Source organism: Schistocerca serialis, chromosome 3, assembly GCF_023864345.2.
Source record: "Schistocerca serialis cubense isolate TAMUIC-IGC-003099 chromosome 3, iqSchSeri2.2, whole genome shotgun sequence".
NCBI lineage: Eukaryota > Metazoa > Arthropoda > Insecta > Orthoptera > Acrididae > Schistocerca > Schistocerca serialis.
Window position 1 is genome coordinate 773,970,904 of NC_064640.1, and position 17,038 is coordinate 773,987,941.

Below are 17,038 nucleotides of genomic sequence, written 5' to 3' on the forward strand. Positions count from 1 at the left end.
AATGCTTTTTTCCTTACATAGCAAAAGCCTCCAGCCTCCCTCCACACACTCCTATCAACCCCCCTTTCCACTCTACCCCCTTCCCCCACACAACATTTTAAAATACACTTTTCCAAGACTACCACTTTGCCAAACTCCACACAGCTTCACATGTTTTTGTTACTTGTCCCAAACTCTTCATTCTACCAATGTGTTCTGTGAATTATTGTTGGGTTCCATATTGGTCTGCAGCAATAATCAAGCAAAATACATGGCTTCCCAGGCAGATTCCACACAACTCAGTAAGCTTAATGTAACCGATCTATGGGGTGTTGTCTATTGGAGATAAAATACTCCGTGTTAACAACTATTTCACTAGTTTTCAAGTTGTTCACCATAAGCTGCAGATATCTGCGTCTTCACCAAACTCCAGCTCCTTGATCTCAGAAACACAATATATTCCACCCTTAGGTCCCACAATGGTAGTTGAGGAATCCATGGGATTTATAGGGTTTATGGGCTGTCAGCATAAACTAAACTACAAGCCCAACTCGGCCACTTCTGGCCAATGGGTTGGGGAATTTACGTTTGAAACCACTACAAAATAGACTCATAAATTAGAACAATTACACAGATGATCTAATACATGGCAACAGATTAAAACTTAGTCAATGGTAACTAACTCCTGCACATCAGTTGTACCATAACAGGAATGAGTAGCTTTTATAAACAAAAACAGAGACAACAAACACAAAATAGTTTAAATAATTCATAATTTTTAGTAATTCACAATGTGGAAAACTGTTACTCACTTTAGTTGCTTTTTTACTTCCAGTCAGTTTGTTTACTTTAGCATTGGCCACAGCTGCTCTGTGCTTCAGCTCATTTAGTTTCATCTTGCTCTTCGATATCTTTGAGTCGATCCGTTGTAACATGTCACTCACAACATTATTCAAATAATCTAAGGCATCTGCAATTTGGATTATCATTTCTTCTTGACGAAGATCACAATGGACAGTTGGCATTTCATAGCTAACCAGCCCCATTTCTTCTTATTTCTTTCTTCTTTTTCTTTGAGCTATAAGAAAAATGGTAAAATGATTAATTCTCCATAAAAGTGAAAAGAAATACTAAATATCAGTATGCCTGCTATTATTCAGGAGAGCTTGCCCACATCAAACTATCTAAATTAAAGTTTTAATAAATCATCACAGAGTTACTGCTACAACATAAACACTTGAAAAAGCTTAAATGTTCAAATCCACAATGAGATACCATACTGACACAAATATTACATCTTTCTCCTCCTACCCTACACCATTCCCACCAGTTCTCTCCCCCCCCCCCCCCCCCCACTCTCTCTCTCTCTCTCTCTCTCTCTCTCTCTCTCTCTCTCTCTATTCGGTCTACAACTTTGCTTCTGCTGTTTTGCATTAGATGGCAGTAGTGGCAAGTGGGGTTCAGGTGGTTGGTCATAGGTGTAATACAATAAGCTTAGGCATCTGTATACATAATGCTATAAAAATATTAGTCAATTTGTGATTGCATTGTAAGGTTATTCTCGATTAAGTATGTTAACTTACATCCATTTGGCCATTTGCGGGAAGTTTTAATTTTCTGCTATAACAAGAAGAAATCTGTGGCTGTGGATCTTAAAATGCTGGGTAAGACCAATGGTGAGGGAACTATTAGTGGAAGAACGTGCAGAGAATGTTTTCAACGCCTTAAGAACAGTGATTTTGATGTCTATGACCAGCACGGTGTGGGAAGACAGAACGTTTTCATGGCTACTGAAACAAATGAAGACAGTCACAGGACATCATTATCAAAAGCAATTGATGCGTTTGAGCCCAGCACTGAAACACAAATGGCCACAATACAGTGATAGACATGTAAAGGTAATTTCGCAGCAGGTCAGTGCTTGACCCCATGTCACAAAACCCGTCAAAATATACATGGAAACATTGAAATGACAAGTCCTATCCCTCACGCCGTATTCTCCATACATTGCTCTCTCTGACTACCACCTTCTTCGATCAGTGGCATACAGTCTGGTTGACCAGCACTTCCGAACATATGAACAAGTGCAAAATTGAATCGATTCATGGATCCCCACAAAAGACACCCAGTTCTTCCGCCACGGGATTAGTATGCTATCCAAAATATGGGAAAATGTAGTCGCCAGAGATGGGAAATATCTGTAAACCATAAGTTGTAGGATCATCTCACCAGAACAGAAAGCTACAAATCATCAGGCTATGTCCTACACAAAGACAAATGAGAAACACCTCATCTCCTCTAAATGGGTAGGAAGAGGCACACCACTGTCAACTGGTTGGCTTTACTAGGAGGAGCTTATTGTACATCTCTCCTAGGCATACTTATTGTTACCCACATACGACACTACACAATGAGACAATAGAATGTAGGGGACAAAACACTGAGCCCCAAGTTTTTCAGTGCATGCTTTCTCAACTGCAATAACTGCTATTCTTTTCCCTGAATTAACATTTGTCCTGGAAGCCAGGAGAATTTATTACCTTCCTTCATGAGGCTTTGTGGATGGAAGAGGATGTCCTGCATTTTCTCTGTTATTTTAACTTCCAAGTATATGCATTGAATAGTTTGAAGGGCACTCCTTAGGCAGAGCAGATGGGGAATATAATAGCCCAATGAAGCCTCTCATGTATTTTGGATACTATCAGGGGAAAACCATAGAGAAGCCAAGAATATGCTCATATAATACTTCACAAAACATCAAATTAAAAATGTATGTAACAGAAACAAGCTAATTGTTCACAAATAAATTGTGAGACTGGTTTTAAAACAAAAGGAGAAACAGTTTGAACTCCAGAGGAGTAAAGTATTAGTAAGCCTAAATCATCATGAAAAACTGCCACCAGTTGGCAACAGTGGCTTTCTAGCTTCAGCCAAAAAACTTTGTACAATGCTGGTATTGTGGGCATATATTGCCAACACAATCCCTTTGGGTCAATACCATCATTGCTGTTTAGATAGGTAGGTCTCACTGCTCATTACAGAGGGCACTCTTAATCTAGCCAGAATCACACACAAGCCTTCTAGAACTGGAGTAAACATGCGTCTGTGTTAACCATGACAACTTTAAATCAAGTATGAGACCCAGAAACATCATGTTAATTGTGTACCTCACTTGCAAATTTTTTATATTATAAATACAATGAGAAACCTGCCTCTTCAACCCACACCTCCAAGTTCTTAAATGAGAGCTACAACTGAAGTCGCATCTCCTTAGAAGCGGGGGAAAAATGTTACAGGGTAAAATATATATAAATATTTTTACAGCAGAGAAAACTAAAATCAGTCACAACTGTTTCCTCCCAAGAATTCTTATGTTCCTGGCAGTAAAATATTTCTATTCTCTGTAAAATCAGCTCACAAATTGCTATTTAAATTCAGGATGCATTAAAAATTGGTCTGTAATTTTAAAGCAGAAATTTCTTCTTCTTCATCTCATCTTCTTCACTTCAAGCATAAGGGCTTTCTTTTGTTTTGCCTGTTACAGTACCCAGTTTTTTGGGTACTATTAGTAATTGGGAGAATTCATATGGCTAACTTATGGGGGTTGTGCAAGTATAGTTGGATGGTGGGGGCTGCTACTTTGCAGCCTTCCAACCTGTCCAATTTTCTTTTAAGGCAGTTGACATCACATCAGCTGAGAAGAGTGCTCCACCTACCATCTTCAAAGGATTCCATGGGTCTGATGATGGTCATTTGATATGGCCGAAACCGGTCACCTATGTTCTTGTAGCATACGTTGTGCGATTAAGACTGAATTTTAGAAAGAAAAAAAAATTTTAAGTTCTTTTATGGGTTTACTCTCCTAGGAAGCTTGACTTTCCTATGCCCAAGAGTCCTACCTAAATTTCACTTATAGCTGGAGATGACAGGAAAAAGGACACAGTAAGGAGAGGTTTCATATAGGAGAAAGGGACCAATAGGCCATTGTGGGACACACTTTGTCTGGCTTGGGTGACCCTTTCAGTAGCTAAGCTACCATCGGTGTGGCCCTCAGGATCCATAGCATACAAACCACCTCACCTGCATGGACAGTGGTATGTTAAGGCTGTCCCCGCCCCTGAGGAGTGGACAACCACAACAAATGAACAAACATGTATATTTACATGTCACATAATACTGTTTTGTTGTAGAATTGTTTTTGCGAGACTTTTGTAGTTCTCTAATGATACATTAAGAAAGAAAATTCCTTTCATTTTGCAAATTTTGACAGCAGACTGTACATACCAGCAGTAAAATCTCACTCAATAAAGCAGAACTCGTACTATATTTACGAGGTTCACGAAAGTACAGTGCAACCTATCCATATTTACTAACAGACATTCCTACTAAACTTCATGCTAAACCACAGTATACTGGTACAAATCAGAAGTGCCCTACACACACACACACACACACACACACACACACACACACACACACACAAACAACAACAACAACAACAACAACAACAACAACAACAAAGAAGGAGGAGGAAAGAGAGGTAACAGAAGAAAGCTTTAACTCTGCTGAAACATAAAAACATGCTCATGTGTCAGCCTTCCAGCTTACATATTTTTATTGTGAAAACCTTGAAGCCTATGTAGTCGCTTGCAATTAGTATAGGCAACTTAACAAACTAAATTGATGCTTCATAGACATCAAAGGCTAGAAGCACTAAATGTGGTTATCATCATTAAGCGCTTGGACACTGCACTTCGTGTGCAATAACTGAAATGCTCAGGTTCTTATATCTGTTATTCTTGCTGCTATGCAGTAGTGCGTAACACTATTCATGATTAGCAATTTGAATGTCAATCGTTTATGCAACTTAGTGGCAAACACAGTTCATATGTTCGGGTAAATAACAGAACACTGACAGTTCTTGCGACTGCAAATACTATGCCACACTTAAACGCAACGAGAAAGAATTACAATCAATGCAGAAGTAGACTACTTGCGTCCAAAGGAGTAACAGCAACAAATTTTCCAGTAATCCTTCTCATAAGTTTGCGGGGACATGTGGTACACACTGTGCGCTAATGTTTAACGCGTATATTCAATTTTGTACAGACTTTGTCGTGTATGTTTTAAAGCTGGTGTGTAGTTATCGGCACCTCGTACAATGGGACATTAAATGAACCTGGGACCAATAATTAACAAGTACAATTACCTTTCTATGCTTGCACTATTATATAATTAATGTATTGGCATCACGTTATGCTGTACATTCATGACGTTTGACAATCCGCAAACGTCAAGCGGAGCTATTTCGCGAAAACTTATACCATACAATTCATCAAAACAGACGATGACCGAACAGAACTCTGGGTACGCAAGTTTTTGTTGACATGTCAACTTCAAGCAAGTTCCACTTCACTTTGCTCCGTTCAAAGATACACAGACAAGGCAGTTCGGAATGTGTGAGTTATGTGATAATACTTTTATGCTGAGGAAGAATTCATGTGAATTCATTCGGCAACGCCACAGCATGAATGTAAAGTTAGGTCAATATAAAAGAAAACCGTATGTAAAATTTGTGACAAAACGTTTTAGCTGCACTAGATCTCCACATCAAAATTGATGTCATAGGGCAAAGACTGCAATTTATACCGTGGCCTCTTGTGTTGGCAATGACTGCTCTCAGTGTCATATCTGTATTTAAAAAAGTTGAAAAATTCCCATTTGATTGACAGTGAGAAATAGATGGACATCAAATAGTGTGCTTGATAGCTGAAACCTCTTGGCTGATGGTCCTCAACCAATAAGTGAAATGACCGAGTCATCATAAACTGGGCTGATGCGAACAGGATTAGGCAGAAACCTGATAGATACAGCCCCACAAAATGTAGAGCAAGTTGCTTGCGTAAGTTAGAACGAACAGGGATAAGAAAGAGATACTAAAGAAAAATTCAGAACTGCAAATGACACTCGAGTGAAACTAGATTTTCAGAGGTGAAAAATTAAGAAGAGAAGGAAACAATTATCTGAGTAGAGAGAACCGCTTACCTGAGCCCAAACTGACAATATTTGGTGAACTTTGACTGTGAACTACAAATAATGATTATATAATTGTTGAATTTAAAGCTAAGCACGAAACTGATTATGTATGTAAGCTTGTATCTTGCCCAAAATAATACTGTGAGTTTGAAATAAGCTTTCTTCAAAAGATATGGAATGTCATAGGAAATTTTGTTTTCGTCAGTTTGCTGGATGTATTCATTGTTTCCAAATCAGACATTACAACGACCTTACCCAAGCCCAGAGGTCATGCAAAAAAAATGCCAAAAAGTTTATTATCTATCGATGTAAACCTTGATTTTTTCAGCATTGAGTCAATCCATATGAAGTGGTCCAGTGATGGTTGCTTGACCATTTTTAAATATTTTAATTTTTTGATATGTGATTGCCCTATATTTGAGACGTTCAAAACAGTTTTTTAAAATAATTTATCTTGTAACTTTACTGGATGGCGGCCATCTTTATTTGTAGGTGCGCGAAAATTATTCAGTCTGGAGACATTAGCGAAAATTTGAATATCTCTGCACTGGTTTAAGTTACAACACAGCAACTGACATGATTGTTTTTATAGAAGTGTCCTCTACAAAACTGTCTATTACACAAAACATCCTAAATTCAAAATTAACCAGTCAAAATGATCTCCGAAGCTACATATCCAAATATTCAAAAATCCACTTTTTAGTGATTTATGAGAGTCTATTTTTTTTTCCTATAATTAGATATCGTACACAACTAGCCTCATATAGCGCAAGAACACTTACAAATGTTTCCTTAATTTTTTTTAGAAATTTTTGAAATTTGAAAATTTTCGATTTTTGTAAATATTGGTGTTAGTTATCTCAGGTGAGACGGAACACAAAAAACATTATTTTTGCACAGTTTGTAGACCTACATGATAGCAATGTACTTTTAAAATTTCAACATTGACATCTGACTCAGAACAAAGATATGCATTTTTGAAATGCCCATTTACATTTAGGTTTGTTGTCAATAAAGAAGTACATTATTGCTGGGTGTGGCATTGTAGAAATACATTATTCCTGGGTGTGGCACTGTTGTAGTCAGTCTGTTCTGAAACCTCTGTTAGAGTGGATGTACATACTTCATCGAGAGTGTAGAGTGTGTTATGTACTTTGTACTGTGTGTAATTTGTAATTAATTTTGAGAGATTAACTGGAATGCAATAACATGGATGAACAGTGCTCTGTTGGACACATAGCAAGTGAAGTGTGTCACAAAACAGTTTATGGTTCAGTTTCAAAAAACTTGATACATTTCAATGACTTTGATGAAGTTAGACAAACTTTGTTTAAATTCCAAGTAAGTTCTTCTGTAACATTAGTGTGTGGGTATCATGAGAAGAAATATATTCTGGAGGACAACCGCATTTTTGGAAGAAAGTGATGTGATAAAAAGCCTATTACTAAGGTTTGAGGGAAATAAAACTTGAACATTTGTCGTTGTTATGTGAGAGTGAAACAGCTTCCCAAGTGAAACATAATGTGATTCCTGGAAATTCCCTGTGCCCAAATTGTTACTCAAAAATATTTGTTGTGAATCCAAAACCAGAATCATGTAACCTTGTTAATGACATTTATGTTCTTGATGAGGAAGCTGTTAGCATATTGGATTTTGATTTTTCTAAGTTAGACATATCTCCTGCTTAAAAAATAATAAAATTAAGTACCAGAAAAAGAAAAGCAGCTACTGAAAATAAGATACAACAAATTTCAGACAAAATTAGAAAAGACTTTGAATCATGCTTTAATAATACATATACCAAAATTATTTCTAAAGAAGAAGAAAACCTACCACCAGCATCATCTGACACTGAATATTTGAGCTTAATAGAGAAATTAAAAATTAAATGTTCAGTGACATCTAAAGAGGAAAAAGTTAAAATTTTAAGTTTGTCCCTGACTCATGGTCAAGAGAAAAAATAGTTCATGAATTCAATGTTTCTCATCGTTTGCTTAAACTAACCCAAAAATTAGTGAAACAGCAAGGCATTCTTTTTTTAGGAAAGAAGAAAGGAGTAGGTATAAGTAAAGAAGCAGTTAAAAAGATCCAGCAGTTTTTTGAAGATGGTGAAAACAGTAGAATGTGCCCAGGTTGCAAAGATAGCGAAAGAGTGGTTATAAATGGAGTTAAAGTGACAAAGCAGAAATGACTAGTGCTGTCAAATTTAAATGAACTTTATGTAGGTTTCAAAAATTCTCATCCTAAATGCAAAATTGGAAGGTCAAAATTTTGTGACCTCTGCCCTAAGTGGTGTATTTTGGTTGGATCGTCAGGGACACACTCCGTATGTGTTTGTTTATATCATCAAACTGATGATTGTGGGTCCAAAACTTAGTGATCTTAACTACAAAGAGTTAGTAGATTTAATAGTCTGTGACACTAACAGTTGTAACTGCATGATGAGTTTGTGTAATAAATGCCCTGGTAAGGAAACTTATTGAATTGTTTCACAAATATGATGTGGAAGTGCCAGACAGTATTACCTTCAAACAGTGGGTCACAACTGACAGGGCAGGAATGATAACAGTGGATAAATCTCAGGAAGAGTACTTGGAATCTTTAACTGATAACTTACAAAAACTCAAAAGTCACCACTATGTTTCTAAAATACAAAATAAGTTTTTGAAGGACAAAAAAGCACAACTTCATAAAACTAAATGCATAGTGCTAGCTGTTTTTGCAGAAAATTTTACATTTGTGTTTCAGGATGCAATACAAGGGTACCACTGGGTCAATGACCAGGCAACAGTGCATCCATTTATTCTCTACTTTAAAAATGAGAAAGATGAAGTTTGCAGTTCTTCAATTTGCATTCTATGCAACTACTTGGAGCCCAACACTTTGGCTGTATATGTGTTTCAAAAGTATGTAATAAATTACATAAAAGAAAATTTTCCCAAGGTTGAGAAGCTGATATACTTTTCAGATGGAATTGGTAGTCAGTATAAAAACAAAAAGAATTTTTCAAATCTGTGCAACCACAAAGTAGACTTTGGGTTGGCGGCTGAATGGCACTTTTTTGCATCTCGCCATGGTAAAAGTGCATGTGATGGAGTAGGAGGTAAAACAAAATGTGAAGTAAGGAAAGTCAGCCTACAAAGACCAACCACAGACCAAATTCTCGCAGTACAACACATGTATGTCTTTTGCAAGGATAATATTAAAGGCATTACCTATTTTCTGATCAAGAAAGAACAAGTGGTTCTGCATATGAAAACAACACTTCAAACCTGATTTGAAAAGTGTATAGCAATAAAAGGAACAAGGCATTTCCACAAATTCCTTGGCATTGCAGAAAACTTAGTTCGATGCTATGTAACATCAGAAACCGAAATTTATGAGGATCATTGTGTCAGTAAAATCACATCTCTGTCTTTAACTTCGAATGAGTTAGTGGCATGTGTGTATGATGGACAGTAGTGGCCTGCAGAGGTTGAAAGAATAAGTTTGGAAAACAATGATGTTTTTGTGCATTTTTACCACCCTGCTGGCCTAAGAACATCATTCAAGAAATCTACTAGTGACAAAATTTGGATACCAATGAAAAATGTTTGAAGGAAACTTTCAGTGCTTGAACTTACCACAGCAACTGGGAGGTCTTATTCTATATCACAGAAGCTGTCTGCAAAAATAAGTATTCTTAACATTCACCACCAGATTTAGGAACAGTTGCATCTCGAAGGATGTTAAATGAAAATATTTATTTTAAGTATGTCAAAATAATATAAATGTTAATTTAAGTGCTGTTTCCACTTTTTGTAAATAATTCAGAATCTTACTTCAATCATAATTGATTATATCCTGCCAATATCACACATGAATAGTCAACAGCCATAAGATCAGTTGTAGAGTAATGTGAATTATCTCCTCATTTTAAAAAATGCATATCTTTGTGCACAGTCAGATAGCAATGTTGAAATTTTTACAGTACGTTGCTATCATATAGGTGTACAAACTGTGCAAAAATAATATTTTTATGTTCAGTCCCACCTGAGACAATTAACACCAAATGTTACAAACTAAAAATTTTCAAATTTCAAAAATTCCTATGAAATTAAGGGAACATTTGTAAGTGTTTTTGCTGCATATGAGGCTACTAGTGTACAATATATAATTATAGGAAAAAATAGACTCTCATAAATCACTCCTTCTTTGTTATTTTTGGGCCTGAAAAGTGGATTTTTGAAAATTTGGAACTTTGGAGGTCATTTTCACTGGTTACTTTTGAATTTAGGGTGTTTTGTGTAATATACAATGTTGTAGAGGACACTTTTCCAAAATCAATCATGTCAGTTGCAATGTTGTAACTTAACCCAGTGCATAGATATTCTTATTTTTGCTAACGTCTCTAAACTGAAACATCGTCGCACGCTTACAAACAAAAATGGCAACTGATGGGTTATGCATGGGGATCTTATCAACTTGTACCAAATCAAAAACATCCTGAAGATGACGCAATGGAGCGTTGAAACTGGTAACGACAAAATAAAATAAAATCGTAAGGATGACTGTAGGTGTTTTTATTTTTTGTCACGATAGTAAACGGTCGTCGTTCCAGAGACCTCCTGTTAAAAGGATGGACATACAAAAATGTAACTTGGACCATCATCTGGATTGACCCTGTTCGATAATTTGTTGTTGCATCACACTGTACCTTCTGCAGTAGAAAACTGAGCCATTTCACTTTTCTTTATTAATCCGCATTTTCATTCTGTTTCTTATTATTGCTAAATAATTACTTTTTATATTGTAAACAAAGTGTCTCTCAATACAGTCTTTACCATTAGATTAAATAAATTTGATTTCACACTGGAAAATGAACTGAATAATTTGTGTCTTACTGCACCCACTCTTCTCTTACATTATGTTTTAAACCATCTTTGACATTGACTGGAATATTACTTTGGTTATGACAGTCTATCGAAATGGTTAAACTTTATGTAGTTTATAGCATTACAATCATCTAGCTGGCATAATACTTAATATACAAAATGAAAATGACATGCTGAAAGGTGTTGCTGAAACATGAAAAATTAATACATCTAAAGATATGATCTGGCATTTATACACCATTTCATTGAAAGTATATGGATACCTAATACTGGACGTTAATATGGGATGTGTCCACCTTTCGCCTTTATGATGATCTGAACTCTACTGAGGACAGTTTCACGGAGGTGTCTGAATACCTGTGGAGGAAATGCAGCACATCCTTCTTCAAGAGCTGAAACCAGAGAAAGTAGTGATGTTGGACGTTGGGTTCTAGAATGAAATGGGTATTCAAACTCATCCCAGAGGTGTTCCATTGGGTTCAGGCCAGCAACATAGGCAGGCCAGCCCATGTGAGTGATGTTGCACTCCACAAACCATTGCCTCCCAGATGCTGCTTTATGACAGGGTGCATTGTCATGCTAATACAATCAGTCACCATCTCCAGGCTGTCCCCCTGCTGTATGTACTACACAGTCCTGTAAAATGTGTTCATATCCTTCTGCATTTAGGGTTATATTAAGTACAATAAAGGGATTATCCAATATCCATGAAAAATACCGCATATTGTAACATCATCTTCTCCCTACTTCACTGTTGGCACTACACATGACGACAGGTAACGTTCTCCAGCCATTAGCCAAACCCTAACTCTTCCATCAGATTGCCACAGGGTAGAGCGTGATCCATCATTCCAAATCGCACATTTCCAGTCATTCATTGTCCAGTGGCGCCCCTCTTTACAGACCATCTCAAGCATCACATAGCACTGACTACAGAAATGTGTGGCTTCTGAGGGACTGCTCAACCATTGCTTACCATTCTTTTCAACTCCCTACGTGCAGTCTTTCTGGTAGCTGGACTGCTGACAGCACTTTGTAACTCATAAGAGATTCCTTCCACTGATTATATGTGGTTTACTACAACCACACATTGCAGTGCTCGGTGGTACCTGTCTGTCAGTACATGAGATCGGCCTGGTCTTGGTTTAGCTGTGGCTGCTCTTCCACATTTCCATTTCACAGTCATATCATCAGCAGTCGACTTGGGCAGCTTTAGAAGGCTTGAAATGTCTTTGATGGAGTTGGTACACAGGTGAAATCTAATGCCTAGCCCAAATTTGAAGACGCTGAGCTCTCCTGACTGATCCATTCTGCAATATTTGGTTCTCTATTGAAAACACAATACTCCCTGCCTCCTTTTATTCTGATGGGAGCACCTCTAACGATATCTAGTGGGAAATTCTGCATTAAATAGGGGTGTCTGGATGCTTTTGATCAGACATTGCATTTGGCTTGAAATGCAGTGCTGTGGATGGAAGATGCATCACAAAGTTAATATGAAAACCTGAGTTCATAGCAAACATAAGTGACTTGATTTGACTTAGTCTGGGAGACACCAAAAGTAAGTTCATTGTGCAGTTTCTCTTCCTATGATTCTAGTAAAGCCAGCCAGTACCCCTGAAGAGTAGTAGGAGACCCTTTTACCAGGTCTTCGTTAGACACAGTCTTTTCAGTAATAAGTGACCCAAATATTTTGTGTCTTGTGACCTTCAGTACTTCACACTCAAAGATTAAATGTGATGCTGCTTCATCCCCCACAACATACAGTCTTCACTTAGGGGTTTCTTTCTCTATACCCATCATGTGTAGCTGTTTTGTGAAGTTCACACAGCTAGTCATTAGACCTAATCTACCTCCTTTTCAAGCCCAGGATTGCAGAATTTCTCTTAAAATGTGGTTTTGACATCAATAGCTTGCCATGTGTTTGCCTTTGCATTTTAGATCAAAATTCTGTATGCTGCCCCCTGATCCAGCTGCATAGTTTAGATTTTACAGTCACCTTAGTGGTGGTTATCACAGGTTCCAGTCCCACAAATGGTGTCATTGCCTCTGCTCTGATTAGCTGATCAGATTGTTTAGTACCACTAATTCATGAATGGACTGGGACACACAGTAGGTTTATCTGGTTGCTTTCCGCTATCCTCATAAGGGATTCATGTCATTTTGCAACAACCTTTGATCTCATTGCAAGGGGTGACTGAGATTTGAAAGCTACTTGACTGTCTGAATGAATGTAGATGCTACAATCCTTGTAACACCTATATAGATTCTCCTCTGTCCACATTTCCATTAGTGAATATCTCTGCCCGTAATCCTGTGGCCAGCTTCCCTAGATAGATTGCACACTGTAGTCTAGGCTGTACTTAGTATACCCTGCCCCTCACCCTCACCCGCCTCCCCCCTTCCCAATCACCTTTGTCTGTTTTCGACCTGACTATAAACCTGACTATGTCTCCTGACTGATATCATGGTTCATTCTTCTGCTGCTTCCTACTTCCAGTTGTTACACTGGAAGGTTTTTTGCAGCAGCTGGAAGCTGTTATATAGTCAGATGGCATTTTCCTGGCCATTCCAGTATTTAACACATCATTATACTAGTGTAGGATTTTGGGTGTCCTAAATATACAAAGTTTCTCCCAGTTTTTAACTTGTATGACATTGCCATTACTTTTGTTATAACCCAAATGTGTAATGGGGCCATGGCTAGCATGATCTCTATCCTAGAAGTGTGCTGCTAATTCCACCTGTTATGGCTAGTAAGCCCAATTGCTGCACCTTCCTGATCTCCTTAGTAGCTGCTTTCTGTTCTACTTTACTCCATCATACTGTATCCCCATAGATTATAATAGGTCTGATTACAGATGTGTATATCCAGTACATGCTGCACAGGCTTGGACCCAGTTTTTATTACAGACCATTTTAGTGCATGTGAGAGCACCTTTTGCCTTGGAACTTATATTCTTTATGTGAGCAGTCCATGTTAGTTTCGCATCCAGGGCTACCCCTAAGTACTTCAATTCTCCTTCTATTGATATAATTTTGTTGAGGAGCTTAATATCACAGTATGTCTCCTTGATATGCTTCCTTGTGAATGACACTCCAGCAGTTCCTGGAACTGACCCCTAGATCCTCTTTGTTACACCAATTTTGCACAATGCTCACAGAGCATTGTTCCAGCGGTACTTGCAAATTTGTCAGGTATTACTACGACAAAATTGTTTGTATATCCTTGGCAAAAACAACCTCTGGCATTTAATTCTTTAATGAGTTCATTCACCACCAGGTTCCACAGTAATGGGGACAAAACCCCACATAGCGGACAGCCCCTCGTGGTATTAATCACCATTTTCACTTCCATCGTGGTGGCTGCTACTTAATCCACTGACATTAAAGGTCTTAATGCCATGATATTCTGCACCTCTAACCACGAATTTGAAAATTTTATTGATAAAATCCCTCTTAATATCCAGGAAGATGCAGATAGCAATTTCGTGAAATGTAGAGATTTTTCTATCTCCCCAACAAATTGCTGAAGTGTTGTTTCACATAATTTGCCTGACTGATATGTGTGCTGGTTTTCACCTCTGTTTTGGTTTTCTTTTCAGTTAACCTCCTTTCTCCAACATTCACATTAACGAGTTTGTCTAATGTCTGATTGGTCGCATATCCTTAGCCTCGGTAAGGTCAGTCTCCTTGCTCCCTCCAAGCATTAGGAATGACTCCTGCTGCTACAGTGACTCTAAACAGTCTACGTATGAGTCTGATTAATTGCCTCTCCTGCTTGTTGCAGTAGAGCTGGAAAAAATCCATCTGGGCCCGGTGACTTGAAAGGTCAAAACGTTCCTATTGTTGTTTTCTGCACGAAATGTCTTCAACATGTTGTTCATCCATGTGTACCAACACTATACAATGCTCAAAACAACAAACCACTCTTTTAGTAAGTCACTTATATAGCGAAAAGCAAGGCAAAGAATGGCTTACTAAGGATAAATGGAGGAAATGGAAAGGTCTTGAACTTAAGACATCCAAGAAAACGCTGTCTCAGAATGAAGGGCGTAAACAGACCATTCCCACTTCTGAGGCAGGGAATATGAGAACGAGGGAGGAGTACATTACTCCACTTCTCAGGGTAATTAGCACCAGAAAAAGCTGAAGCAGGAAACATGGAAACACACCCATAGTACTGCAGTCCCAGTTGTTAATATTTAGGTAATCTAGCAAGAATATCCACTTGCTAACTTGATCTAGCAGCAGGAGGAGCTAGTTCAGACGACTCTCTTTGAAAAGATTTCTGACGATGCAAATCAAGATCCCAAATTTAGTAGGGTCTATCTGGACAAAACTCTCTGTGAAAACAGACCTCGGAAGGCCCAGCGATACCAACCAACCACTGTGTGATTTTCAGCTGACTGGCATCATCACATGGTGAGAGGGAGGTGCGTGTGGTCAGTACGTCGCTCTCCTGGCTGTTGTCAGCTTTCTCGACATGAAGCTGCGACTACTTGCTACTTGGTCACATAGCTTCTCAGTTGGCGTCGTGAGGCTGAGTACATCCCAGTAGGTCAACAGCACATGATGGCCCAGATGGTCATCCAACCAAGTGCCAACCACATTCTAAAGTGCTTAGCTTTGGTTTTTCCAGTGTGGCATGGCCATTGAGCGTCTGGATAAATGTGCTTTAATATTTAACTGTGAGGGGTAGGAAGAGTAGATTGACTGCAGGAGATGGTGCACAATATACGAGATGTGTTCGAAAGAAAAGGTACAAAATAACATTGTGGATATAACAGAAGTCTTTATTTAAAAGTAATCACCAGAGGCCTGAGCGCAGTTATCCCACTGTTTCATGAGCCAAAGGATATCCTGTTCCCACAATTGCCTGTCACAGTAGCGAGTCCTCCACTATGTCCTTCAGTTTATTGTCTGAGTTGAAGTGCTTCCCTTTAAGTTGTTTTTTTTTTTCCTTGCTGAACCATACACGTGGAAGCCACACAACAACAAGCCTGGGCTGTAGATCGGATGTTCAAGCTGCTCCCAATTGCACTTGGCCTTTATACTTTGTGTGACTTTGGACACATGTGGATGCATGTTACCGTAGAGCAGAATCACTCCCTTCATGAGCAGCCAAGGCCATTTGCACTTATGGACTTCCTTAAGCTATGGAGTGTCTCACAGTAGTCGTTGATGTTAATGGTTTTTCCATGCTTGAAGAATTTGATGAGTAGTGGACCCTGGACACATTGAAAAAGACGGTGAGCATCACGTTGCCTGCTGAGGGCACAGCTTAGACGACACTATATTCACGGCCCTAGATGCCTCACTACATTATCCCAAAGCAGCGTATTCAAATTTCAGCCGGTTTTATATTATAAGGCAAAGGCATTTCCGCAGTGGATGCACCGGTTCCCATCAGATCACCGAAGTTAAGCGCTGTCAGGCGTGGCCGGCACTTGGATGGGTGACTGTCCGGGCCACCATGTGCTCTTGCATTTTCCAGGGTGCACTCAGCCTCGTGATGCCGATTGAGAAGCTACTCGACCGAATAGTAGCGGCTCCTGTCAAAGAAAACCATCATAACGACAGGGAGAGCGGTGTGCTGACCACATGCCCCTTCTATCCGCATCCTCAGCTGAGGATCACACGGCTGTCGGATGGTCTCGATGGGCCACTTGTGGTCCGAAGGCGGAGTGCATTTTATATTACAACATTTCGCACTTTTCCATTTGAACACTCTTATCTCCACGGGAGGAGGCAAAGCTGCTGGTAAAGACAGCAGAGGAAGCCATGAAGACCATGAAGCTATCAATCTGGGTACATAAAAGACGAAAGAACGTAACTTCAAGGACCCTGCTCAAGAAAGTACTTTTGCAGAACTAGAAAGTCTCGACAGATGACTGGAGCATAAGTAACTGGAAGGTTGCGTGTGATTGCCAAACCCTTGTGGTTGACGTTCATGGGAAATCCCTGTTCATGGGAAATCCCTGAAGGCTATGAGAGAGCAAGGCCTAAGACTGTATTTAGAGTTCTCATATGTTACTATCAGGGTGATTATAAGGACGTCAGAAATGACAACGCCAGCAAGCTAGAGGCTGGAAGTGTTGCAGATAAATGCGCAACACAATAAGGAGGCAAAATCCACGTCAACTTGC

At 38.8% G+C, this 17,038-nt stretch overlaps 1 protein-coding gene across 2 annotated transcripts in view; it reads right to left on the reverse strand.

Annotated features, from left to right (window-relative positions):
• LOC126470618 (WASH complex subunit 1-like) overlaps positions 1-5,502 on the reverse strand; it is an 89,179-nt gene extending 83,677 nt beyond the window's left edge. The window contains exons 1-2 of one of the 2 annotated variants that reach the window (XM_050098575.1): positions 5,189-5,502; positions 792-1,057 (exon numbers count right to left, since the gene is read on the reverse strand). In XM_050098575.1, the coding sequence (XP_049954532.1) occupies positions 792-1,025 (234 nt within the window). In that variant the 5' untranslated portion in view covers positions 1,026-1,057; positions 5,189-5,502. Of the gene's footprint in view, positions 1-791; positions 1,058-1,562; positions 1,739-5,188 lie in introns of those variants that run through there. The other variant, XM_050098576.1, reaches the window with a different exon arrangement.
• Between the last annotated feature and the right edge of the window lie 11,536 nt (positions 5,503-17,038).